Below are 25,357 nucleotides of genomic sequence, written 5' to 3' on the forward strand. Positions count from 1 at the left end.
AAATAGCTGGCAGTATAAATAGGAATGACACGTCAGTGTACCATGCATATACAAGTATGTAAAGTCACCGTACATTTCCCGCATAATTCGGGTGCAGTAAGAGGAGATAAGTGATTGTGTCCTGGAAGATCTGTGGATCTGTCACAATCAAAGCAATGTCTCTTTGTTCTCTGGGCAGGCAAGACTGGTCTTACTGTAGTGCTACTACCATTCCTGGAGCAGACGTTCCAGTGGGGAGAGTCATTTTCACAACTTGTTTCTCATCAATACCAGAACACGTGTGGCGTAGTCCAAGAAGAGGTGAAAGTGGTGGAAAATAGCATGGCCGGTTTGCACTACTCCCCATTGGGTGGTTGAGTTAGGAAGCTGTGGCAGAGGTGTGTCACTGACACGGGCGATGTTCAGCTTTGTCATCTGAAAGAGACAAATAAAGCTTAGTGAATAATTGTAAGAGAGTTATGACTGCACTTCTTCTGCCAGCCAAAGTATCATATAAATATCCTAATCTATAGCAATGAATAAAAATGCTAAGAAATTGGAAGATCATGTAAAATAAATACATAATATAAAACTTAATAAAAGTATACAGCACTAACGTATCATCATCATTCTTAGCTTTGTAAACTTGGGGGTTGATGGGTCTCCCCTTTAGCCAGTGCTAAATAATTCACTATAAACTTGATATAACAGAATTGCTTCTATTAGATCCATTTTACATGGGCCTAATGGTATAAGCAGGCAGGAGAGACTTGATTCAGGTCTCCTGACCTGCGCTAGGATTGTCTTCTGCTATGATGGATCAGGATTTCCTCCTTTGAAGAAGAACCAGCACATGGCATTAATTTTTTGTGCTGTAGTTGGAGTACTGGGAATTGAAATAGTTCATGCAACCCTCTCTCAGTCTCATGGCTGTCAATGACAGCCGGCATTAGCAGTGTGAGACCTCTCAGAAGAGAGAGCTCTTACACCACAGAAGGTTCCTGCATTAGGCAGCCTACGGTAGACTCCTGCCTAGGGCCCACTGCGCACTGAGGGGCCCAAATTACCAAAAAACATTTTCATGTTTTTTGTTTTTTTTTGGCAAATGAAGGGGGTAAGTGGGTCCAAACTAGCATGTTGCTTAGGGTCTCATGGGGTCTTCTGACTATGATGTACACCATATTCTGTCTGCCATTTTTGAATTGTAGTGCAGAGATAAGACAGCATCTGTCATTCTAATGCAGCCCTGGGATGGCTTGTGGCTAAATACACCCCTGTACAACCTTAGTGCTACCAGAATACTGTTACACGTGTTTCTTACTCATACGCCTGATTTATAGAGCTGCCTGTTTCACATTATACACTAACTGCTATTTCTCCAAACTTTTCCTTCATCCCAACGCTTTAAGCTGGATGCATAAAAGACAAGGACGCGATGAAGATTGATATAAAAAGATGCTCAGACCAATTAAATGCACCTTACCAAATATTATTATTACTTTCCTCAGAGCAAACTGCAATTTATTTGCTCTCATTAACCTTATCACTTCATTATTGTAAATCATTTGCAATTCCAGCCATCATCTTACCAAAAAGTCCACTTTTTTCACCAGCTTGTCGATTCGATTATGAATGCCAGTAAACTCGTGATCCAAAGGACGGACAACATGTGCAGCTTTCTTCAGCCAATCAAAATGCTTCTGATAAATGAAGAGTTCGGAGCTGAGCTTGGTAAGGCCGGTAGGAACCTGAAAGAGGACATCACTCAGGTCAGGGCTTTAACTACAGGCTTACATGTCACACAGTTACCTACAGATCTCTAAAGCAGGACATGCATCCAACACAAAGCTCACATTAATCTTGCAACCACAAAATAGGAAAATGCTGCACCAACCTTACTTTTTTCCTTAATGAGAAAAACCACTTACTGACACAAAACATTTCTGCCAAATATATTTACTGGCACTTTCACCCTAGCAGACCTTTTTAACCAACAGGAAAATTCCTGCAAATGAATGTATCCTCTAATTCTGTTTATAAGAGACAACGTGATCCAATTCAACGACGTCATGGTACTGGATACACACTGGCAGACAGATTGTGTTAATGGTTTACTGATCCGTTATCACATCCACAAACCACTCTGCAAATCACATCATATCCTCCTTTTCCTTCTTAAATACTGTGGTAAGTTGCCTCCTTTATGTCATCCTTTCCTTCAATTTATGGGTCTTTGCCTAGCGAATGCCAATGTCATTAAATTGAAATGTTTTGCATCCCCCATCTGTGCATTGATGTATCCTAAATATTTTGCTAATCATATAACATGAGCTCAGTGATTTGCACCAAATCAGAAAGGTTAAAAGCTGCACCCTAAATGCACATTTACGTGTTAAGTCAGAAGTTTTATAAATGGTGCAAATATCAGCTTTGAAACATTCTTTGATGAGAGGCCAATTCCCAAGAAGCCAGAGTGTGGAACACTTTTATTACATTAGAGCTTGCTAAAGTAAGTTGGGAAAAAATCCCATTGCTTCCAGTGCGCTTATGGAAATTAAGCCGACACAGTGTTACATTCATTTGGAAATGAGAAAACTGCTGGCAGATGAAGGGTTACCTTGTTTCGAGGCCCAAGGAGAGACTGACTCAACCACATGGAAAATCTTAAGGCACAGGGCCCTATTTTAAAAAAGGTTTTCGTTTCTCCATTGCCGAGACTAATATGGGAAAAAATGGCACGAACAAACTAGTAGCAGTCCAGGCATTAAGGAGCCGTGTTGAAACATCTTTGTTAAAGACTCTGCTAATTGATTTACAGTACCTTTCGGACGAAAATTTGGATGAAATTTACAGTATTAGTCTATACCAACATAGTTTGTGGTATATAACCATAGCATTTGTTTTATTTGATACCCAATACATTTATAAAGCATAGTAGGAGCATTTTGTTAGTTACATTTTGTTCATGTTTATGAACAATCTCAGCTATTGTGCTTTCTCATTTTATAGACAGTATGTACGCTTCAGTGACGTCACAGATTGGTGTTGGGAGCTACTGTATAAATCTCGTTTACATGCAATTTATGCAAGAGTGTAAAACATAATTACCTGCTCTCCCGGAACCTGTGAGAGGCTCCGGATTTTTGGGGTAGCCCCCCGCACCTTTAAAAATGTAGGTACACCTGCTGCATCCTGCCCACTTCCTAGAAAAGTGAGCAGAATGGGGAGAAATTGACCTGGAATCGGCAGATCCGTGGGGAGGGGGTGGGACCTAATGATTTCACTCTATGATGATCGCCTCATTATGCCCTGACCCCTATCTAAATATGCATAAATCGTGGCATTTTGCCACGAGAGGTGGGGCCTAATGGCACAAATAGTCTTGCCCCCATCACTTCACACCTGCTTCTCCCGGAGAGGAAAATATCAAGGTAGGCAAGTGTGGTGTAAAATGTAATCAAATTGTTTTCTGTAATGGTACAAAATCAACAAAAGCTTGGGTGGCGATCCCGGCACCCCCGGTGGAGTTCTCGAATCTACCAGAGCTGCCCGCATTCACCCAACACTGCCCACTTCCCAAGTGAAGTTAGTGGTCCAAACTGCAGATGAGGCGATTTGCACTGAACCATGTTATTGTAGCCCCCACCCCCCCTTACCGCATTACAATACCGATAATCTCAGCACTGTATAGCAGGGGGCGATTATGATATGACGCCTCCTCGCACCGCCCGCCTATGCTGCGCCATGCCTCTAGTTGTGCTGACCTGGAGGGGGCAGTCAGAATGTTGGCAAATATGATTACAATTATATGCTGAGCAAATCATAATGGTTAATAAGCAGCAGATTGTTTTTATTCTTACATGAACCTGTAGTGTTAAATCAATGCTTTGTTTTATTTACTATGACAGCATTATGGGAGAGACTGAAATGTCTGCTTGCTTTACAAAATGCTTACAGTGGCCACATGGTGTCAGCACAGCTCAGTGTCTGCGGTGATGTGGGTGAAGTGTTCAGCTGTGTTTTTTTAGGTTTCACTCTTCTTTTCATTTGGGGATATATTGTTTTGACTATTTCTCTGTTGTGATTTTAGATGCACATTTGCCTCATACAGCCAGGGATGACAGTAAGCGGAGACAGGAAATCATTTCTACTCCTCTGCTTGCTCGGATGAGCATTGCTTATGAATTGTGGGAGGTTTGCTATAAGCATTGATTTCCTGGAGTTAGGAATTGCGCAGGAAGCCCCGTGTTTGCAAGTTGTTTCCAAAAGGTCCCAGCTGTCGATGACATCAAGCTCTTTGAATCTGACATGCACGTAATATAACACAGGGATTATATCACATATCCTTGTGACATCATCTACAGAACTCATATGGAACAAGCTGGCCCCTATTGCAAATTATTGTTCAACTTTGGTGACACAGATTAATCTGTAAGTGTCATTCTCTTCCGAGCATGATATCATCTCAAATGCATAATATTTGCAAAAATAGAACTTTGCACTACATGATTAATTACACTGTGACTTCTACGTTAGACTGTATTTGAATCCACATTGTACGTTTTTTTTCTTACTATAATGGATGATATCAAGTCATGGATACTTATGTAGCCTATAAAAAATTATTTGATGTTATCTGCAATAACCAAGAATTCTTGGTTACTAAAATTACACACTTTTCAAACAGGGACATGTGAGAATAGTTATTAAGCAATCACTTGGGCTGAAAAGATGTGCGATGTACCAAATGCTGCGTATGGTATGACATACAGGTGTGCCAAGAGATACATCGGGATGAGTTACTAATACCCCTTTCACATCGCTATTGGCAGGTTGCACCCGGGATTTGTACATGCGTCTGTCCTGGGTGCGACCCACCTGAGACCCCTTTCAGACTGGCGGCCCGGCCCGGCAATAATGCCAGGTCGATGACGTCACTGCTATCGCTGCTGAGCCATTGCGTGGAGATGAGATCATCTCCAAGCGCCGTCTCTCCCTATGCAGTGAACGGGACCCAGGTCGCCTCAACCCAGGTTATCCGTTCACACCGAACCGCTCATTACCCAGGTTGAAATGCCGAGTCCCTCGACCCGGGTTATTTCAACTGGGCCATTTCACACTGCGCAGTAACCCGGGTTATTTGATGGCAGTGTGAAAGGGGTATAAGAGGAGTGGACAAGTGTGTGTGGGGGCATGACGACATCCATTGTGAATGTGTGAGCTGTCCACTGCCCATAATCACTTAATATTGGGTTAGAGAGGTGACGACCGGGGGCAGACCCGGGCTCCAGACAGACCCTAGTACTTTTTACCAACCCTTGGAGACCCTGATCACATAATTAAGTAGATAAGAATATGCAATTAATAAAAATAACAGTTATGATGACAGCTTCATTTCATAAAGGAAAATAAGGGCGAGTTGTATCAAACGTTCTAATGAAAACAAGGGGAGAAGTTGCCCATAGAAACCATATAGATTACTGTATCTAGTCCATCCACTTGCCCTCTTTAGAAGATTTAATAAATCTTCCTTCACTCTATACTTTGTATGTTCAGATGTACAAACAGATTCTTATTCAGAGGAATACTCTAGAGCTGAAGTACCATTTTGATACTGTCTATGCAACTTTAGTTTAACAATAATAGTCTTCATTAACCACTTAACTGACATGGGCCCTCATTCAGAGCCGTACGCTCTGAGCAGAGCGCACGCTCTGAATGAGGGCCGCCCTCCATGAAAATGGAGCGTCCTCCTGGACGCTCGTATAGCTGTGGGTCACCACAGCTCCCTCCGTCGTGCGCATGCTCAGTCCATAAAATCGACCCACTTGCGAGTGGACAGCCGCTTGCGAGTGGGTCTGAATCAGGCCCTTGGTCAGGTGGGATGCGAATGCAGCCAGCTCTACTTCAGCTGACATTTTGCGACCGCACTGTCCAGCTGTGTTTTTGAAGAGGAAATTTGTTCTACATATGTGCAGAACGGATTTCTTCTGACTGCCTGGACTTTCCTGCAGACCCGGCAATTTCTGGCTGATTTTGCTATAAAATCATCAGATAAGTGGTTAATAAAACAATGATAGCCATAGTCAATGATGGAATGAGAGGTCTAGACATTTGAAAGTACAGCTTAAAATATGAAACCACAAAGGAAATGTTTATGTTACCTGAATAGTAGACAATTCCACTGCATTTATAGACAGTACAGGCAGACTCTCCAATTTATGATCGCCTTCATAAGGGTACTTGGATTTCTGCAAAATAAAAATACAACATGAGACTCAAACACAATATGAACTGGGTTGCTCCAGTATTTGCGTTCTAAACTGGACTTTAAACAGCTGTTGTTTTCAGTAGTTAATAATAAACATACATTCATGCAAAATAATGATCATATCAAGAGTAATATATAAATAAATGTAATATGTGAACAAAAATTGTGTAAATTAATTTTAAATGCAGCCAGGACTGCCGGGATATCTAATGGGTCCTGATGCTAGAGGGCATGAACAAGTGTTTGGGGGCATGGGCGGACACCATTGGGAGTACCAAGACCCTGTTATATGCTGCGCCCAGGATACTGGACACACCCAGGTACTTTGTACCAGCTCCAAACCCCCTCTCTGCACCCCTGTTTGCAGCTAAGGTGCCCATACACGGTGCAACATGCACCTTACGACGTGTCAGGGAATCCGACGGGCGACATATCGGGAGGTCCCCACACAAGGTGCGATCGGGTGGCCGACCGCCCGATATGCGTGCACCCCCCTCCCCCAGCTACATAGCACTGCATGGGATTGCACATCACAACCCCAGATCAAATGCACCTGCAGTAAGATCTGGAGATGCAATGTACGACCCCACATTATCTCGCTCTGTCTGATATCATGCCCATACACGGTACGATATAGCAGCAATATCGTTCCAATTCGTTGGATTGGCTGCTATATCGCACTGTGTATGGGCATCTTTACACATACAAAGGTATCTAACAATTACTCCTGTTACATGCACAATACAGTGCACTCAATCAGGTCACTGTGGCAGCTCACATGATACAAATGCTATAAGTAGGAATGAAATGAATTGGGACTTCATACATGGAGTTGTAAGATAAATGGTTTTATTTCATGGGTTTAGTTCCACTTTAAGATATGTGTGTGTAAGTGATGGCCTTTAGTGGAATTATAGAGCTCACTGTATGGAGAGAGATTGAACTGCACACACCACAGAGTGTGACTTATGCGCTGAAACCCACATCTGGCTCTTCAGGAATAGCCATCTGTCTCACTGCTTCAGCCGTGAATAGAAAGTCTCTATTAAATCCTTTGCTCTAAGCATCACTGTATAGTTTGTTTTTATTTTACAACTGAACTATTTATGCAGAGCTCTAAATAAATAGAATATCCTTGTCTTTGTAAAATTACTGTAGATTGGCCCCCATTGTAGCATTTGGCCATTGTGTGTCTAGATTTGTAAGATGCAACTCTTAAGCTTGGTACACATTAAACGATGTGTGTACCCAGCAGGGGCGTTTTAAGAGAGGAGGGGGCCCATGTGCACTCCTCGTACGAGGCCCCCTCCTTTCTCTCTGGTGGCTGGCAGCCGACTGACGCGGTTGGCCAGCCACCGGAGCATTAGTAGACTCTGGGCACTAGAGTGTGCCCGGAGTCTACTGCGCATGCACAGAACGCTGGAAAAATGGCCACGGCGGCCATTTTCCGGTGTTCTGTGCATGTTCAGTAGTCTCCGGGCACACTCTAGTACCCGGAGTCTACTGCGCATCTGCAGAACACTGGAAAATGGCCGTGGTGGCCATTTTTCAAGTATTCTGAGCAGCAGTGACACCCGACATGGAACCTCGGACAGGTAAGATTAAAAAAATATAGGTGCAGTGTGTGCGGTGCGGGGCCCCCCTGGACCTGGGGGTCCGTGTGCCCCGCACACACTGCACCCATTATAAATATGCCACTGGTACCCAGCGATGCAACATACAACTGCACGGGCGACGTGCTGACATATCAGGCATCCGGTACACATTAGACGATCCGGTGCCCGATTGCCCGACATGTCGGCACCGGCTGCATCCCACTAAATGGGGTAGTCAATTGTATTTACAGATTGAGCTGCATGTAGGGTCATCCTGACGATGCGACTGATGCTCCTGCGGGAGCGCGCAGCGGGCGACATAGTGGGCAGCCAATTTTGATATGTCGGCCCGATCGCTCGCATCGGGCCAAATATCGTCTAATGTGTACCCACCTTTAAACCTGTATAGTAACATATTTGGAAATGTTCCCTGGTTGGAGATCAAATATGAAAAAAATCAGAGCGTAGCAATCTCATAGTCTCTAAATAAATTTACAGGAATGGTTATAAAATATTGCATATTGATATAACATTGGTTTGTAGAGTAATGTCTTCCCTTGACCTCTGAATCTCAGTGTTGTTTTACAGTATACAGATCTCCGACTGTTGTAATACTTACAAAGTTTGTGTAGAGATGCTTGGTGTCACTTAGTAGATGCTTGGCCATGTGAAGAATGCTGTCAAATTCTGCTTTAGGGTCTGAGGGCTTCGGCCTTAGGAGAGGAATGGCCCATACTCCTTCGCATACGCTCATAATAGCTAGGGCTATCTGGTACAAGCTGCCTGCAAACAGAATAAAAACTGTCATTATTTCACCGATATTTAGCCATATTTATAAATTTTCCCAATTTAGTCTGATCACCTCAAAGGGGGTCTACATCTGTCTACGATGCACAATACATTATAATGTGATTCTGCAACCTAAAGTATCTAGCTTGAATTGAGGAGCTAAAGCTATGACCGCAGGTACCATGTGGCCAATAAAAAACAGGTCAGTCTGTATTATCTAATCTCCCAAATAGTATGATAGTAATACTCGTGTAGTTCTAGACAGTGTGACATCATCGCCAATTAATGTAAGAATGGAACAGACTCTTTGTTACAGGGGTTTAAGGAGTAGCTACACTTCTGCTGTAAGAGTGGCAGCTGGGGATATGAGAAACAGGTATAATCAACACATTCTAAGGAAAGAAAGCATGTGAAGATTATACAAATATTATTTACAGAGAGATCAATGGAAAATACCCATTTATGTGTATTATATACAGTAATCTTCAGGAAAATACCAGTCAAAAGCTGTGTAAATAGCCTAGAACTATGTACGTACAGATCCAGCCATGGTTTCATTTGCACTACAGAAAAATAACATTACCTAATGTATTTTTATTTCTTGTAAGGGCTAGGGCAAGTTAATTTTGAAATATTCTGGTACAAGCCAATGGAAAGCCACTGGGTACATTGTGGGTAAGCAACATGATAAAAGAACCATGTCAGATTTAAGTCTTCCTTGGTCTGGTCTAACTAATAAGGGACCTGTGCCATAACCACTGTTATAAACATGCCACCTAATTAAAAGAGAGGGAGGTGTGTGGGCCATGCTGTTTATTTAAGTGGTCTAGAACAGCTGGATAACAGAATATTGGCTGTCATCCACCCAGAATGCAACTTTCCTTCAAAATTCTAGGGAACACCAGGGATGAAGAAAATGTTACAATTACAAGTATGGAACATGATAAACTTTAATTGCATACTAGAAAAGGCACATTTTCTCTCAGCTACCAAGCAATTGCAGCCGAAAGGAAAAACCATTCATACTTACATGGACAGAAGAAGGCACAGAACCTTTATTTATTTTATATATTTATATTATATTATATATTGTATTGTATTTACTATGCTGTAGTGCTTGCAGCTAAGTTGTGTTTTATAACAATTATATAAATATATATGAGGTCACGGAAATCCAAGGTATATATATTTTAGAATTATTTGTGTTTTATCATGATTTATATACCCATTTCCAATATTTGGAGGCTGTATACTAATATAAAACTAAACATTAAGTTACAAGCCTACAGTGCATAACAAAAACAAAGATATATTGCCAAACATCTCGCATACTGTAACTCAGAGATTAAGGCGCTGTGCCTGGAACTACTAAAATGACTAACTGCTGCTCATTCTCAGTTTCATCGCTGTATCCTATAAAAAAAAAGAATTGTGTTCTATACTGTAACTCCTCAAATTAATGTTTCTCCACAGTTGAGTTCAACATGTATTCAACTGTATCTGAACTAATGGGAGAGATTATGAATGGATAATATTTTGTAAGCATTTGTTTTTAGCTGCCCCCCCTCTCGTGGTGACGTATATTCCTGGCAACTTTGGCAGAGCACTCCAGCTCAGCTGCCAGATCAGTGACAGGAAACAAATGCAAAATTTGTTTGTTTGGATGAGTTATGAAACAATCATTAAACTCATGTGATGCTATTCCGTCCATTGCGTCCACTTGTCTTATTCACTCTTTGAAACCACTCCCCTCTTGCTGATCATTCTCGCAAGTAACTAATACATTGTGCCAAATATTCTGCTCTATAATGTAATACATACTGTAGCTTGAACAAACCAATATTAAGTAAGTCTGGACTTAATTGGTTTTAGTAAGCCATTTATAATGGACAACAGTTCCAGAAAAATAGAATTGTCATTGCTTGTCAATTTATTTCAAAGTAAAGGTACAGTAAGTAGCTGTGTACAGAACCTTTTTGTGTTGCTCTGACATTGTCTAAGGATAACAATATACCTATGTAATTATTAATGTCCTTGTTACAAACAGCAGTTTTGCATTTCAGCTTGTAAGGCCAGTCAGGAAGCTTTGTATATACAAAAAACTCATACACAGTTCATTTCTTGGTGTTCCTTCACCACCATTTCCAGACTCATTAAGTGTTGCTATAGACAACATTTAGGTTTGTCTAGATTTGGACGACTTTCAAAGGGGGAAATGTATCAAGCCTTCTAAAGAATGGAGAAGTGGGCAAGTGGAGAATTTACCCATAACCAAGTGTTCTAGCTAGCATCTATTAGGGTGTTATATACAATGATAGCTAGAAGCTGATTGATCGCTATGGCTAACTTCTCCACTTGTCCATTTCTCCACTCTTTAGAAAACTGGATGCATCTCCCCCATATGGAAGTTATTTACTAACAAAATGCAAATTCCCAAAGCAACAAAACAGACAAAGTGGGAGATTTATCACAGCTTGGAGAGAGATAAAGTACCATCCAATCAGCTTCTAACTGTCATTTTTCACACACAGCCAGTAAATTGAAAGTTAGAAGCTGATTGGTTAGTACTTTATCTCTCTCCAAGCTTTAATAAATCTCTCCTTTATTCTTTCTTGGTCTAACTGGCAATAGATCTAATAAATGTACGGTTTACTGCATACACTGATAGGTTGTGAGATGATGAAATCTATGACGTGACCTGGTGTGACTGATATTTGAATGCTACGTTTTAAGGTGTGATACTGAGTTGAATGTAGACCTGTTGATAAAGTGTTTATTGCATATGTTTGCATTGTGCATGCCCGGGTACTGAGTGGGGGAGTCATACATATGTCAGTTGCATCTACACTTACAACTGAACAGACATAACTGGGTTGTATTGGGACATTCTGATGTAGGCAAAGTTCAGTGATGGAGTGTCGGAGTAACTGTGGGGTAAGCATAAATATGCCTGTTCCCAGAAATCAGGGGCGTTTTAAGAGAGAAGGGGGCCTGTGTGCAGTCTCCGTCATGGGCCCCCTCCTCTCAGTCCGGCGGCCGGCAGAGCACTGAGCGCAGCACCTCAGTGATAGACTCTGGGCACTAGAGTGTGCCCAGAGCCTATAGCGCATGTGCAGGTCACCAAGAAAATGGCCACGGCAGCGGCCATTTTCCAGATATTTTTAAAGTGCTGACGCCGGCACCAATGTGGCACTCCGGAGAGGTAAGTATAATATGGGTGCAAGGTATGTGGGGCGGGCCCCCCTGGACCCAGGGGCCCATGTGCACCACACACCCTGCACCCATTATAAATACGCCCCTGCCAGGAGTATCCTTTGCACCTAGAGCAACTGATAAAGGACAGGTGCACTGATGATAATGACTTGTACCAAACCCAACCAAGAGGAGATGGCAGGGGAAAGGAGTTCAAAATGATGCTACAGTACATGCTTATATGTATTATTACTATGTTAAGTCTTAACCTCACACTCCACTAGTTGAGGAAACCAGTTTTCTCCGAACAGGCCTTCCTATCGGCAACATGTGCTAAATATTGTTTGATTATAAAATCCCATAGCTCTGTGCGGTTAGGGAGTGTTAATAACCAGCATCACTTTCAGCTTTTCATAGCCACAATTAGCAAGTATTTTTCCTAATTTCCCAGAGTAGCATTATTCTTTGCATCATTTCCCTTTTTTTACAAAATCAATCTATCTTCTTAAGATCAGCACAGCATGAAATTTACTTTCGCTAGGAGTTTGCCTAAATTGCCCTAGTAACTCCAAGGGACTAATCTAAACCTGCTATAAACATAGCTGAATCCCCTCTAGGCTATTTAAATCATACTTAAACTCTGGAGGGGAGCCAACTATTCATACATTGTACACAGAGTACTGTAGATATACAGTTTCCTTCCTGTTGCACGTGCTTCCCAATATGCTGCTCTTAATACTGTACATCCTTTCTGACAGTTGTAAATGTAAGTCACTTTCTATACACATTATAGTACATTTGTTTGATAAATTGTTTTGCAATTGTTTGGTCCATGACGAAAATGTGAATATAAGCAAAATATAACCATTGTTATAGTGCTGCCGCTAACAAGTTATGAATTGCTATGTTGTTTTCAAACACGTCCAATGGTGCACACATAGGTGAAGTCATTCTAATATAGGAAGTAATGGATTTTGTGCGGCTTCATTTTTTGGTTCATACAGTGTCAACCAATTTTGTAAAATGCGTTTGTCACCAGACCATGCGTAACAGCCAATAACTGACTCACTGGGTAACTATTCATTGATTGAACACCATCTAATACTACATTTCAAGTTTATTCAATATTAAAAGGCTCCTTGTCAAACCCACATATTAAAAACTGAGGATAAAGTAAAGTTTATTGGCATTTTCCATTTTAGGCTCTAAGTGGATTCCAGATATGTTCTTCTATAGGTTATCATAATAATTAACAGATATTCACAGATACAGTATGTTATTTTGCGCATTTCATAGTTTTTTTTAATTTGAAATATTACTATATAGTCTTTTATTAAAATCAATTTGTATTTTAGGTTTAGTGGTCCTTAAAACGTGTCTACACTGACTGCATGTGTGATAGCAACACGTTATTATAATATATACTTCCGCATGCCGAAAAAAAAATAAACTAATAATTATTTGACCATTCTTTTTCTGTCAATTAAAAGCTATTTTCGAAACTATGTGCGTTTATTTGAGTACATTTAGAGCTGGAGTTTTATCCAATGTTCCAAATTTCACTTTGAACCAACATTTCAGTCTCACTGGCAGTGAGATAAAGTTCTCATCTGGTGAAGTCAGAAGTGGGTAAACTGCTGGCATTAAATCCATTTTTCAGAATGCCCGCTGTCATTCTGACATGCAGTACTTAATAGGATTAAAGTCCAATTACCTCCACATTACATCCTGCCACTCACTAACTGTGTCCCTGGAGCCTCATAAAAATGTTGGCATCGTAACTATTAAGTGCTACTAAACCTGTCTATCACAGAATGCCTTTGCATTTCTGTCAGTAGAGCTCAGTCAGGACCATTGGCATGCACTCGCTTTACTCGCGCTTTTTACTGTGAGTAGGCTAATGTCATTAATATTAACACGAATGATCATCCATGCAAACTTGTTTTTCTGGGCTGCAATAAGAGCATTTAGTATATGTATAATGTGAAATATATGCCACCTGACAAAGGCCTAGTGTGCTGTATGTGATTGTGACAGCAAAGGCTGAGCCTTGGCGAGGCAGGGAGGTACAGAAGTCCAGAATACAGATGCATAATCTAAGCCTGTGTGTGATCTCACTAATGGGATGACAGACAGTTCTACTTGTGAGGCTTACAGCATAGAGCGAAGTATTGTGTTACTCTACAGGAATCCTTCTGTTATGTATGGCAATCTTCCAATTCTAATCCTTTTTTTCAATGGACAATAACTCATAAAGTATATTTTATTTATTTTTATTTATTATTTTATTTATTTTATTTGTTCTAGTCACTAAACACTTTGTTAGAGGCCTTCTGAATATCTGTTAACTGTTATAGCTTTTTTCCATGACATTATGTTCTTTATAAAATGCTGAGGGCCACAGAAAAACCATAAGGGCCACAAGAAATTGTAAGCATAAGGCGTCCATAACTTTATTGTGTGTAACTAATAATAATCCCTAAATAACTTATAAAAGAAAAACACATGGAGGCAAACTGCATTGGATAAAAGGTCGCAGTTTTTAATTATAGACGGCCAAATTCAAATTTCCTATATGGGTGGTAAAGAAGGGTACTCCAAAAAACTCAGCTCCAGCCAAATATAATTTTAATCAAATTGGAGGTCAACTAAAATGCCCACCCCTCACCTTTGCTCAGGCATAAGCTGCGTTGTGAAGTACCCACTATCCTTTCCTATGGCACAGTATGAGTGGGTCCACAGAGACAGGCACCCAATGTCCTCTCACAGAGTTAGACCATACCCATTCAAAAGGAAAGTTCCCCACAAAAACCCCTTGCACCACATGTGGCTGCTGGTTTGGAGTGCCTTCCCACCTAGCTTCGTCCCATCAGAGAACTGTGAAGTTAGAAAAAACAAACAAACATAGATAAATGAAAAACGAGGGAGGGACATCCAAGTGGCAAAGATGGCTACCAGCTTGAAACCCTATCCTATATACCCTGGTAAACTGAATCACCCCTAAACCCTATTATAGGCCACTGACCAACCAATAACAAAAAACTCCACCAACTATCTGCCTAGTAACTGGTGACTAATTCTTCAACCATTCACAAAAAACTAAGGACTGGTATATCCTTAAGTTTAAACAGCTCTCATCTAATTTTAATTTTGAATAACGAGAGTGCCTACTTTACATCAAATAACACCAAAGTAATAATGTATAGATATTATAAATGCTGAAGAAGTGCAAACTTAGAGTAAAGTATAAGGGCAAATAGTCCCATATGGCATAAGTACATATTATTATAAAATACTGGTTTCTTTTACATAGACAAGGTAGATCACTATCAGATTGTGTATTGTGTTAAGGTAGAAGGCAGAAAGCCACCCACATAGATTTATTTTAAAGGTAACATTACATCAAATCTTATCATGAAACTTTGAAACTTTGTTAAATGCAAAATCCAACAAACAACATTAGCTATTTTTAAGTGGAACAACTTAATAAAACCAACACAAGGCAGTCCTGCATAAACCTCCCCCCGGGATGTGTGGCAAAGCCCACTATGAAACAAAAATTGTTAGAGCGCTCCGTGGTAATTCGTTCTAATATAATGTGATGGTAATATCTAAATAGATCTAACTAACAGTCTAAATGATGTACTGGTGGGCAATATCTTTGGGCTGGATGTTCAGGACAAAAATCCTATTGTTGTGGAAATAGTCCGGTATCCAAATGCAAAGTCCCAAATGATAAGATAATGTATATTTGTCCCAAATGGGGATATTGTAGTCTAATCGTAATGCCTCACTGGTGTGCAATAACTTGAGGCTGGTTGTTGCCGGCAGATGATATATATAAATCAGGTTGGCAACATCTGTCGGCAGAATATTCGCACGTTTGAATTATTACGTGTATCAGTAAGGTCAGCAAAAACTGTAGGCAGATTGTTGCTCTAAACGAAGTCTTGGTATTTGTGGATGCAGTCTCCTTCTCCTCCACTTGCCTCACCACCTCAGAAGAGGAACGCAGTATCAGAGTGACAGGTATCACAGATTGCAGTATTATAAGGTACGAAAATGGTGACTTACCTGACCTTGTAGTCTGCTGGTCCTGTATCAAACTTTGTCCATAATCACTGCATGTGAGTGTATGTGGGGAGACTATGTAGTAAGGATGACTGAGTAATTAATAATATAATAACTGTTTATTCAACAGTATAACAAAGGAAGAAATACCCTTCAAACAGGGATTGATAATTAAAAATCACAAATGGGTATAGGTGAATGTACCAACGCGTTTCATCTCATTATGAGACTTTTTCAAGGGCAAAATGGTGCTTGTGCTCTGGAGCCATCTTATATATATCATCTGCCGGCAACAACCAGCCTCAAGTTATTGCACACCAGTGAGGCATTACGATTAGACTACAATATCCCCATTTGGGACAAATATACATTATCTTATCATTTGGGACTTTGCATTTGGATACCGGACTATTTCCACAACAATAGGATTTTTGTCCTGAACATCCAGCCAAAAGATATTGCCCACCAGTACATCATTTAGACTGTTAGTTAGATCTATTTAGATATTACCATCACATTTATATTAGAACGAATTACCACGGAGCGCTCTATCCATTTTTGTTTTATTAGTTTAAGGAATGTTGGATAATTCCCGAGAGAGCAGCTAGTGGATGCACACCCTCCCTATTAGCGCCAACTGTTTTTTTCCTGTTTTCAAAGCCCACTATGAAGCAGTGACACCCCCAGCATTAAGCAGAAATGCACCACCCCCTTCCCCCACTTACCAATTGCATTCTTCCAATGATAGGCTGTATACAGAGAAAGTGCACATTACAGCAGGTCATAAATGGCTGAAGATAATATCAACACTAGTAGTCCTATGTTTCTGAACATAATGTGCAGCCCCGATAAGGGCCTAAGGGCCCCACTGAAGTCCTTCCCAGGGTTACCAGGTTGTTAATTTATGGACTTTTGTCTCAGTAGGGTTTTACCAAATTATTGCTGAGTTTCTGTATGTGTCCTGGTCTGATTGCAAATAATTTAATTATTTAATTTCATGGGGTGTCCAACCTTTTTCAGAAAATACAATTTATTATCAGTGACATGCTGTGAGGCTGGGGAGGCACACATGGAGATGTCTGAGTGCTGGGAGCCTGTCTCACCCTCTACTCACTGTAACTCTCCTCTCACTATACTAAGCTTCAGTGTCCATTGAGTCGACCTGCATAACTGTGTCTTCGCTTGCTTCTGCTGACTGAGCTCCGATCTCTAAACACAGCAGTAAACTTCCTGGTCACATGACACATCCAAAGTGTCCATCAGTGCTCCGCACGCCCCCCTGACTTAGGGGTATGCATCTATTAGCTCTCTTTCTGTGCAGCTTACTGCCCGTGGTGTGGCCCCGCCCCCAACTCTGCAAGTAGTGTCTGACTATATAGAAGCTGAGCTGTTGCTGCCTCATCACTCGTCTCCCTGCAGTTCCAGGGAGCTCCACAAAGCTGGTGAGTGTTAACTATAAAAATGAATACAATAAACAAAGAAGATGTTTATAAATAATAAATATCTTCTTTGAAGTCTAATAATTTTTATATCAAATCTCAGGAGTATGACAGGGGAGGCTCTGCCTACCCTGACTGCATGTCCCTGTCTATTATTCTACTGTATAGCATGCAGGTGGTGCATTGTGGCCCTAGAGCTCCAAACGCTCAGCAGGTTGCTCCATATATTTAATTTAGGCAACAAAAATATATCTGGGATTTTGTGGAACAACAGAGTCTGTGTTTTCTATGATCCACAGTGCACATTATTCTGCTGCATTGAAAAAAGTTAATATACTATGGCAGCTACTTTTTGGGGGCTTTTATAAACCTGACATATGCACTTAATAATCATGTCATCTGTTCCTCCAGTGGGAAACGAGCAGCCTTTAATGACCCAGCATAGTTTAGTTATAGAGTGTTTCTGTGTAATGGACAAAAAGAATAATGCAAAGCTCAATCCTCTTCTGTCAGCCGAGCTCGCAGAGGCATGCCTTTTAGGCAGTCAGTCAATGTACCTATTAGAATAGACCCATGAGGACATCATTAGGCAGGGCGAGGTTGATGGGTGAATGGGTTTTGCATTCAGACCAGAGACGTCCCAAAAAATTTTTGCCATGTGAGAACATCCAATTTCTCTCAGGTCGCCATAGCAATTCCTCCAAGCCATATAAAAAAGGTAAAGTGATGTAAAAGAGAGAGAGCGAGAGAAAAAGGGACAGAGAAAGACTAAAGTGAAATTCGGAAACACTGATGATGTTTAGGCTTTCCAAGTACACGAAGCTGGATGAAGTCAAATATTTTATGGAAAGAGGACTGTTAGGAGCAAGGAAATGGGTATTTAGAGAGGGATGCTATTGAATGGACCATTCTTTCTCAAACCAAACCGAAATCTTATTGGAACACATCATGTTCTTCCACTAGTAGAGACAGTTAGTCTGCTGCTAGGGAGGCTGCAATAGGCCAATTGCTGTTTAAGAGAATCCTTTATTACACTGAGTGCTGTGATAATCACTGAGTATAATGAAAGCTTTTATATAGAAGTTCACGGTGTAGGTGAAATCACTGTGGTAGAGTGGGTGGATCACCAATGCCCGGCCTTGCAGTGTGTCATTTGTTTGCTGTCATGTACTGTAGCATTACACAGGATTCAGCAATAAAAAGGAAATTAAAGGGTAAAACACGTTCTTGATTTAAATGCCTACTCATGGATAAATATTATATGTGGCTGACAGGAGGGCCTTTCAGGTTAGTGTAATCCTCTTTGGGTCCACTGGATACAGAGTTAGGAGACAAGCAAGTTATTTTGAATAGCAGCACTGGCACAACTGTACTACAGCTAAAGACTCCTATAATCACAGTGTAAAATAAATGTTCACAACCTGTGGGTAGGAATTCCAATAGGGGTTCCAGATTCTGGTCTGGGGTGCCCGAGCTTGGGGTGCATCTGGTTTATTGCACATACCTATGCAGTGTAATTGATATAGGACAGTATTCTCACAAATCAGCTACAGTACATACTCAGACTGTGTATACGTACTGTAGAACATGGTACTTTTATTAATAGTCTGTGATTGTATTTGTTACCTAGAAGTACAGGAAATAAACATTATGTTTTGTTTTAATAAATATCGGTGTGCTAGTAGTGTATTGAAAAGCCTTTATCTTACCCTAAAAGGTCCCAGAAGATTTATAAAGTTATAAAATGCAGTAGGAAGGCTCATTTTCCCAAGCAGCTAATTAAATGACTATCTAACTTTCAATTTTAGTTTTTTTAACAAAGTTGCAATGGAAAACCTGCTAAACAATTAATTTATTTTTTCCCTTTATGGTTCACGGGTGTTTAATGGTCTTTTTAACTGTGTAACTATAATTTAGTAATGATCTATTTCAGTTTGCATTTGGCAGTTTTTTTCGATTTCCACTATTTTGTGAAAATATGATTTTTATTTTTTTTACAAACCTCCAAACAATAGTTTTTAAGACATAGTAAACTGGGATCATAAATTACGATGAAAGATGTGAGAGGGCTTAAAGCCAATCAGAGCGTACAAGGATGGACCACACCTCTGTACATTTTTCTGTTTGCACTCTACAGTACAGCTTGCTCTTCACAGTGGAAAGAGAAGCGATTCTCTGTATCGGCATTAACCCAAAATGTGTTCTAAAACTCCACTGAAAAAGAATGCTAGAACAAAATGGGCAATCTAGGAATTTACTTATCAGAATATTAGCTTTATCTAACAAAACTTTTATTCAGTTTCTAAGCCAATTTGAACAGTGTGGATATCAATTCAGAATGAAATGCACCACATTCAACTGCAAAAAAAATACAGTATATAAAATAAAATATTTACAGATTTAGAATTAACATGTCAGTCATATAAAATCATATACATATGAAATACATATGTTCCATGGGTAAATAGCTATTAGATTAAATGCATGCTGCAAGGTTATCATTATTATTACTGCTCTCATTAAATATAAGCCACCACAAAGGGTACAAGTGTTGTGCAATGGGGGAGAGCAGAGAAACTACAAATTGCACAATGAACAAATAGGGCTCTATTTATTAACATTATTTTTACTAAAATAAAGTGAAAAAGGGTGTTTTCACACCCTTTTCACATTATTTTAGTATCACCTGTAGTTACTATAGGACAATTGGAGTAGAATTAGTAAAATTCTACTCCAACCACGTAAAATTCTACTCCAACCCCTAAGTATCATTTATTTTTAGTAAAGCAGATCGCATTTCCCATAATTGTAATGGGAAATGTGATCCGACCAGAGTTACTAAAAATAAATTGTAAAAAAATACTGGGGGAAACCCTGTGATAATAACGCCACCTGGAGGTGGCGTTATCCAGGGTCTCCCCTGGTTACCGGGCTCCCACTCTGCTCTAACGGGGAGAGCAGAGGTGGGAGCCGGTACCAGTAATCAGCTATGTGGTCTAAACAGACCACAAGCTGATTGCTGTAAAAAAAAGAAAAAAAAAATTGAAACATTTTTTTTTTACTTACCTGAATCCAGGGACCGGTGATCGGGCCTCCGGTGATGGCTCCTCTCTGGTCAGCTGGTCTCCCGTAGTGCCCTGCTGCCCGGTCATCAGGTGATCGGGTCCCAGTGCAGTATGGGAGATCACCTGATCGGGAAGCCCGGAGAAGATCACTGGAGGCCAGGAGGATGCAGGTAAGTGTAATGAAGGGAGGGAGGGTCGCAGGGGGGAAGGGGGGGTCACGGGGGTCCGCAATCATGGGGGGTAGGACTTAGCAACGGTGGGGGGTAGCAGCGACGGTGGGTCGGCGCATGATACCGCGACTAGAGTGTGGATGGGATCCGCAGGGACAGAGCTTTATCGCAAGCTCTGTCCCTGCAAGGGATTTATAGTAAATCCCTGTGATATTGCCTGAATTCGCAATGCGAATTCACTCGGTAATATCACACTACAATCCGCATTCAATATGCGGATTGTAGTAAATAGAGCCCATAGAAACTAATTGCACAGTATAGAAGTGAGTGTTCAGAGGAAGGATGATGATAAAACTAGTAGCATTTAAGGGTGAAGCAATTCTGTTCCCAAAATCATGGGCACAACAAAAAGGGCCAGGACTGTAGCTGGAGACTATGAGCCAAGGCAGAAGGTGCCTGACATGGGTGCACAGGTGGACAGGATAGTGTAGGCAGGAAAACATGAAGAAAGAGGAAAACACAAGGAAAGAGGGCCCTGCCCTTGAGAGGGTACAATGTATCATGAGTATGTGTGGAGGGGGCAGGTGTGATGAATTAGAAGAATTAGGTGTGTGTGTGGGGGGGGGGGAGGGGGGCATTAGGTAATGAGTGAGGAGTGGTGCAGGCTTTCATTTAAAGATGATTTATTAGAGCATCTAAAATATTTATTTTGTCTGCATAAAGCATATAGTATGTATGACTAGGATAATCTATATTAAACCTGTGAGCCCAGATGTTGTGAACTACAGGTTGCTCACCGTACACATACAGGTAAAAAAGTGCCAACATTTTTTGATAAACAAATCAGCATCCTAACTTTTATATTTATTGTAAATGCAATACTGTCTCACTGGACCTTGGAGCACTGCATGACCCATATAGTAAAATGTACTCGATATAGAGCCATATCCAATTAGCCGCCGTAAATTACCGCGGCTAATTAGCTCACCTGGGGCTCGCTCGGGGCTATCCAATTAGTCCCAAAGTCGGCCTGACAATGGCACTTATCAGGGTTTTTTTTTCGGGACCTGATGTGTCCCGAAAAATAATCCACGAAAAGTGCCCTTTTTTTGCCCAAAAAAGGGTGAGAACACATAGGTCAGAGAGCTTATTGCGGCTCTTATGTGTTAATGGGCGAACTATCCTATTATTTAGCCTGAATTAGTAGGATAGGGAGAAAAAAAATATCGCCGAAAATCGGGGATAATCGGCATAAAATCCCCGTTTTTCGCCGATCACGGGGATCAATTAGAGCCCGAAAAGTGTTCAGGGCTAATGGGTATGGCCCATAGTATTAGTATAATATTAGTATAATATTTTTAATTTTAAATACTCGTTTTCAACTACTAAAGCCCCCCAAAAATTCAGAATATAAGGTAAGAATTGCATTTAGCAATTGTCAATATTCCAAAACAGGAATATTTCTAAGCAATAACATTTTCCAGGGACAACATTTTAAAACTTTGGACTCAGGTGTCCTGGCAGATAAGTTATAGTGACATTTATCACTCGTTTTGGTGATTAAACTCTTTAGTAAATGGGGGCCCAAGTATTGTCCAAACTTAAATCAATGTGTCTTTAACAGCAATATTAGTGTAACAAGTTTCTTTATTTGGTTATATTGTGTTAGAAAAGCTGAATGGTGTATACTGTCTGGATTATTCTTGCTGTAGCATTAAGGGTACTGGCAGATCATACTTTATCCGAGTGAAGGGAAAGTGCTGGATGTGTGTGTGTGTGCAGACAGAAGAGCTGTGCCAGGGCTGCTAGAGGGGTGGGCTGCACTCCACCTCTCCTGCTGAATTGGGACAGAAAGCTTCCTGTCTTTCTCTGATGGACGTCATTACAAGCCCCAGATCTACAGTTAAAAGGTATGTGGAGAGTTGATGTAAATAGGGTGGATGGGATGATAAGAACTGTCACCAGAGACAACACAAGCCAGAGAGACCGGGCGTGAGTAAATAAGGCTGGCAGAAGGCAGGAAGCATGGAACTCAGGGGGCAGCATGGAGACAGCCATATAATAGATACTGTAAATACCATACATATTGTAATTAAAGTACATACATATTCTAAAAATTAGAGGTAGTATACTGTAAATACAAAATACTTTGGATATATTTACTTTGTTAAGTTCATTTTTAATATTTAAAGCAGAGATTGTTTTTCACTATTTTTATTTTTTTTTGCACTATAGAGCAAACTACTTTTTTATTATTGGTCATTAAACAGAGACGGCAATAGTGGGTGCGCTTCCCACATGATATTGTATTTTTTTTATTTATTTTACTTTAATTCAACATGTAGTATTTATATATGCTTTTATTAGTAAACATTTCTGTTATGTCTATACATATTTTTGCATGGGGAGACCCATATATGCTGTATAAAAAAATAGTATAGTGCCTTCTTGTAACAATCTCAATAATGGGACATACAATGTGGTGTTGTTTAAGACACATACCGTATAATTCAATATAGTAATCTAGCATTGTGCAGTGATGTTAGCCATTTCTTCCACCAGCCACTATGGAAACAATTCTACTGTTGCAGTGATTATGGTGTAAAAAACCATGGCAATGGCTGCAGCATATTATCTGAACGAACTAGTTTCCCCCTGGCTTTAGGGAAACACTAGTGACACTGATCATGTTTGACATAGGCCAAATAACATTGCTCTTATAGTGGGGTAAGAGGCAATAGAGGACATTTACAGTGAACATCAGATGATAAAGCAGATTTTCAGGTGCAAGTGGGTAGCAGTTCCATATTGGTTCCATACCTATTTACATACATTTACTAACACTAGCAAATGGCATGAATAAGCAGCCGTAAAGAAGTTTGAATTTAAAAGCTGCACATTTGTGTAATCAATCAGTCTGGTAAGTCACTGTACTCAACCAATTTGTTTTCAACCAATTTGCCTACTCTCTTGGAATATCAGGGAGTCTCCAGAATTTTGGGGAGTCTTCCTTGATTCTCGGGAGAATAGACCATTCTACTTGATCTCATTTCTCTTTGTTGAGATTGCATCACTACAGCCGCACACCCACTGTGTTATGAATTGTGCATCTTGGGGCGGAGCCATGGTGACACATATTCATGTCATCACCCCCCTGCACTTCTCCTCTGGGATCTCATTGGGGGAGTCGCAAAAAGCACAATTATCTGCCCACCACATTTACAGGTGATCCCCAACTTGTGCGACCAAACTGGGCAAATTTCAGGACACCCGAATCTCAAGGGATCACATTTAACCTGAGTATCGCCATCTCAACATGGGCTACCTAAACAGATTTAGAATGCAAGGCATCAAAATAATGATGTCTCAGAATAGTCTTGTCTCCCATGAGAAATAAAGGCAGCCATCTTGTGTACATTCAAATATATGTTCAGTAATAACCTATAAAGAGTAGAATAGTTTTAGCAGATATATGAAAATTGAATAGCATAATAAGGCATTATTTCCTAAATTGGAGCACACAAACTCTGCTTGCTAATCATTAAGTGCATATGTGGTACCCCAGATACTAGGAGTACCACTTATAGTAGTGTGCCCTTGTTAAAACATATATTAGAATTGTATATACTGTAAGTATGGTACTATGGCTGTTATAATATATCATTGTTTATATTGTTCTTTATTTACTATGTTGGGGCTCTGGACCCCACAAGGGTAACCCAGAGTCAATAGGGAAAGAGAGGAGTGAATAAAGCAGAGGGGAGCCAGCAGCAGGTCACATGACAGAACCAGCTGGAGCCAGCAGCAGATCACATGACAGAACCGGCTGGAGACAGCAGCAGGTCACAAGACAGAACCGGCTGGAGCCAGCAGCAGGTGGCTGAGCTGGACAGTTAGGGCAGTTACAGGGGGTCCTGAGCAGGCTGTCAGATGGAGAGGGGCTGCGCAGCTTTACTTACCGCTGTCCACTAACCGCTGATCGTGACCGGGACGCAGAGTAACGCTAATAACTGGTACGGTGATCTGAAATCTTTGGAGCAGTGACCAGACTGCCGGTCTTTTGTTGCGGATGCTGAGAGGTGGAGGCAGATTGAGGCGGCTACAATGAGACAACGCCCTGCACACTACCCAGTGTACCCAAACATACCCAGAGACCGAGGGTGGTTCCCAGTGAGCAACACTGCAGGAGATGGGTAAGCAGGAGTAGTATCTCCCACGAGACATACATACCCATTATAGTACTCTGAGGAAAAGTAATTACCCTATCAGACAGCACAGGAAAAACGCTATCTACATAGAGATAATTACTGTACAATATAGCTGCTGCCAGTTACAGAGACCAGTCATCTTATCTTACATGGAGCTAACCAGCACATTGTGTTCAGGAGAGAAGTGGGGTTCTTCACATGCCTTAGAAAAGGATATATTTACTAAGCAGCGGTAACCCCACAGATGCAGGGAGGAAAGAGATCCACCACAGATACATTATATACTAATTGCACTTTGGAGTAACTGTTCAAGAGCCATTTGGTTGCTAATGTCACTATCTTACCTAAAGTATCCAGTTTTATTACTAAATGGACAAAAAGTTGCAGAACTTGTTATACAGAGGTAGCAAAGTTTAATAGAAGAGGAAGCTGATGTGTCTGAAACTACAATTTAAAATATTATCCCGGGCAACGGAAAATAACTATAGTACAAGAATAATTGACTTAAAATCAGGATATAATTGCAGAAAGTGCACCGCCTCTAAAGAATTAACTGGCCAGCAACGTGGGTAATGTTT

The 25,357-nt window shown here is 40.7% G+C and overlaps 1 protein-coding gene across 1 annotated transcript in view; it reads right to left on the reverse strand.

Moving 5' to 3' along the window:
* Nucleotides 1–246: 246 nt before the first annotated feature.
* The window catches only part of IL11 (interleukin 11), a 58,831-nt gene continuing 33,720 nt past the window's right edge, over nt 247–25,357 (reverse strand). The window contains exons 2-5 of the mRNA XM_088444507.1: nt 8,465–8,628; nt 6,144–6,230; nt 1,569–1,727; nt 247–414 (exon numbers count right to left, since the gene is read on the reverse strand). Of these exons, the coding sequence (XP_088300633.1) occupies nt 247–414; nt 1,569–1,727; nt 6,144–6,230; nt 8,465–8,628 (578 nt within the window). The remainder of the gene's footprint in view (nt 415–1,568; nt 1,728–6,143; nt 6,231–8,464; nt 8,629–25,357) is intronic.

Source organism: Taudactylus pleione, unplaced genomic scaffold (genome assembly GCF_031769625.1).
Source record: "Taudactylus pleione unplaced genomic scaffold, aTauple2 ptg000366l, whole genome shotgun sequence".
NCBI classification, from domain to species: domain Eukaryota; kingdom Metazoa; phylum Chordata; class Amphibia; order Anura; family Myobatrachidae; genus Taudactylus; species Taudactylus pleione.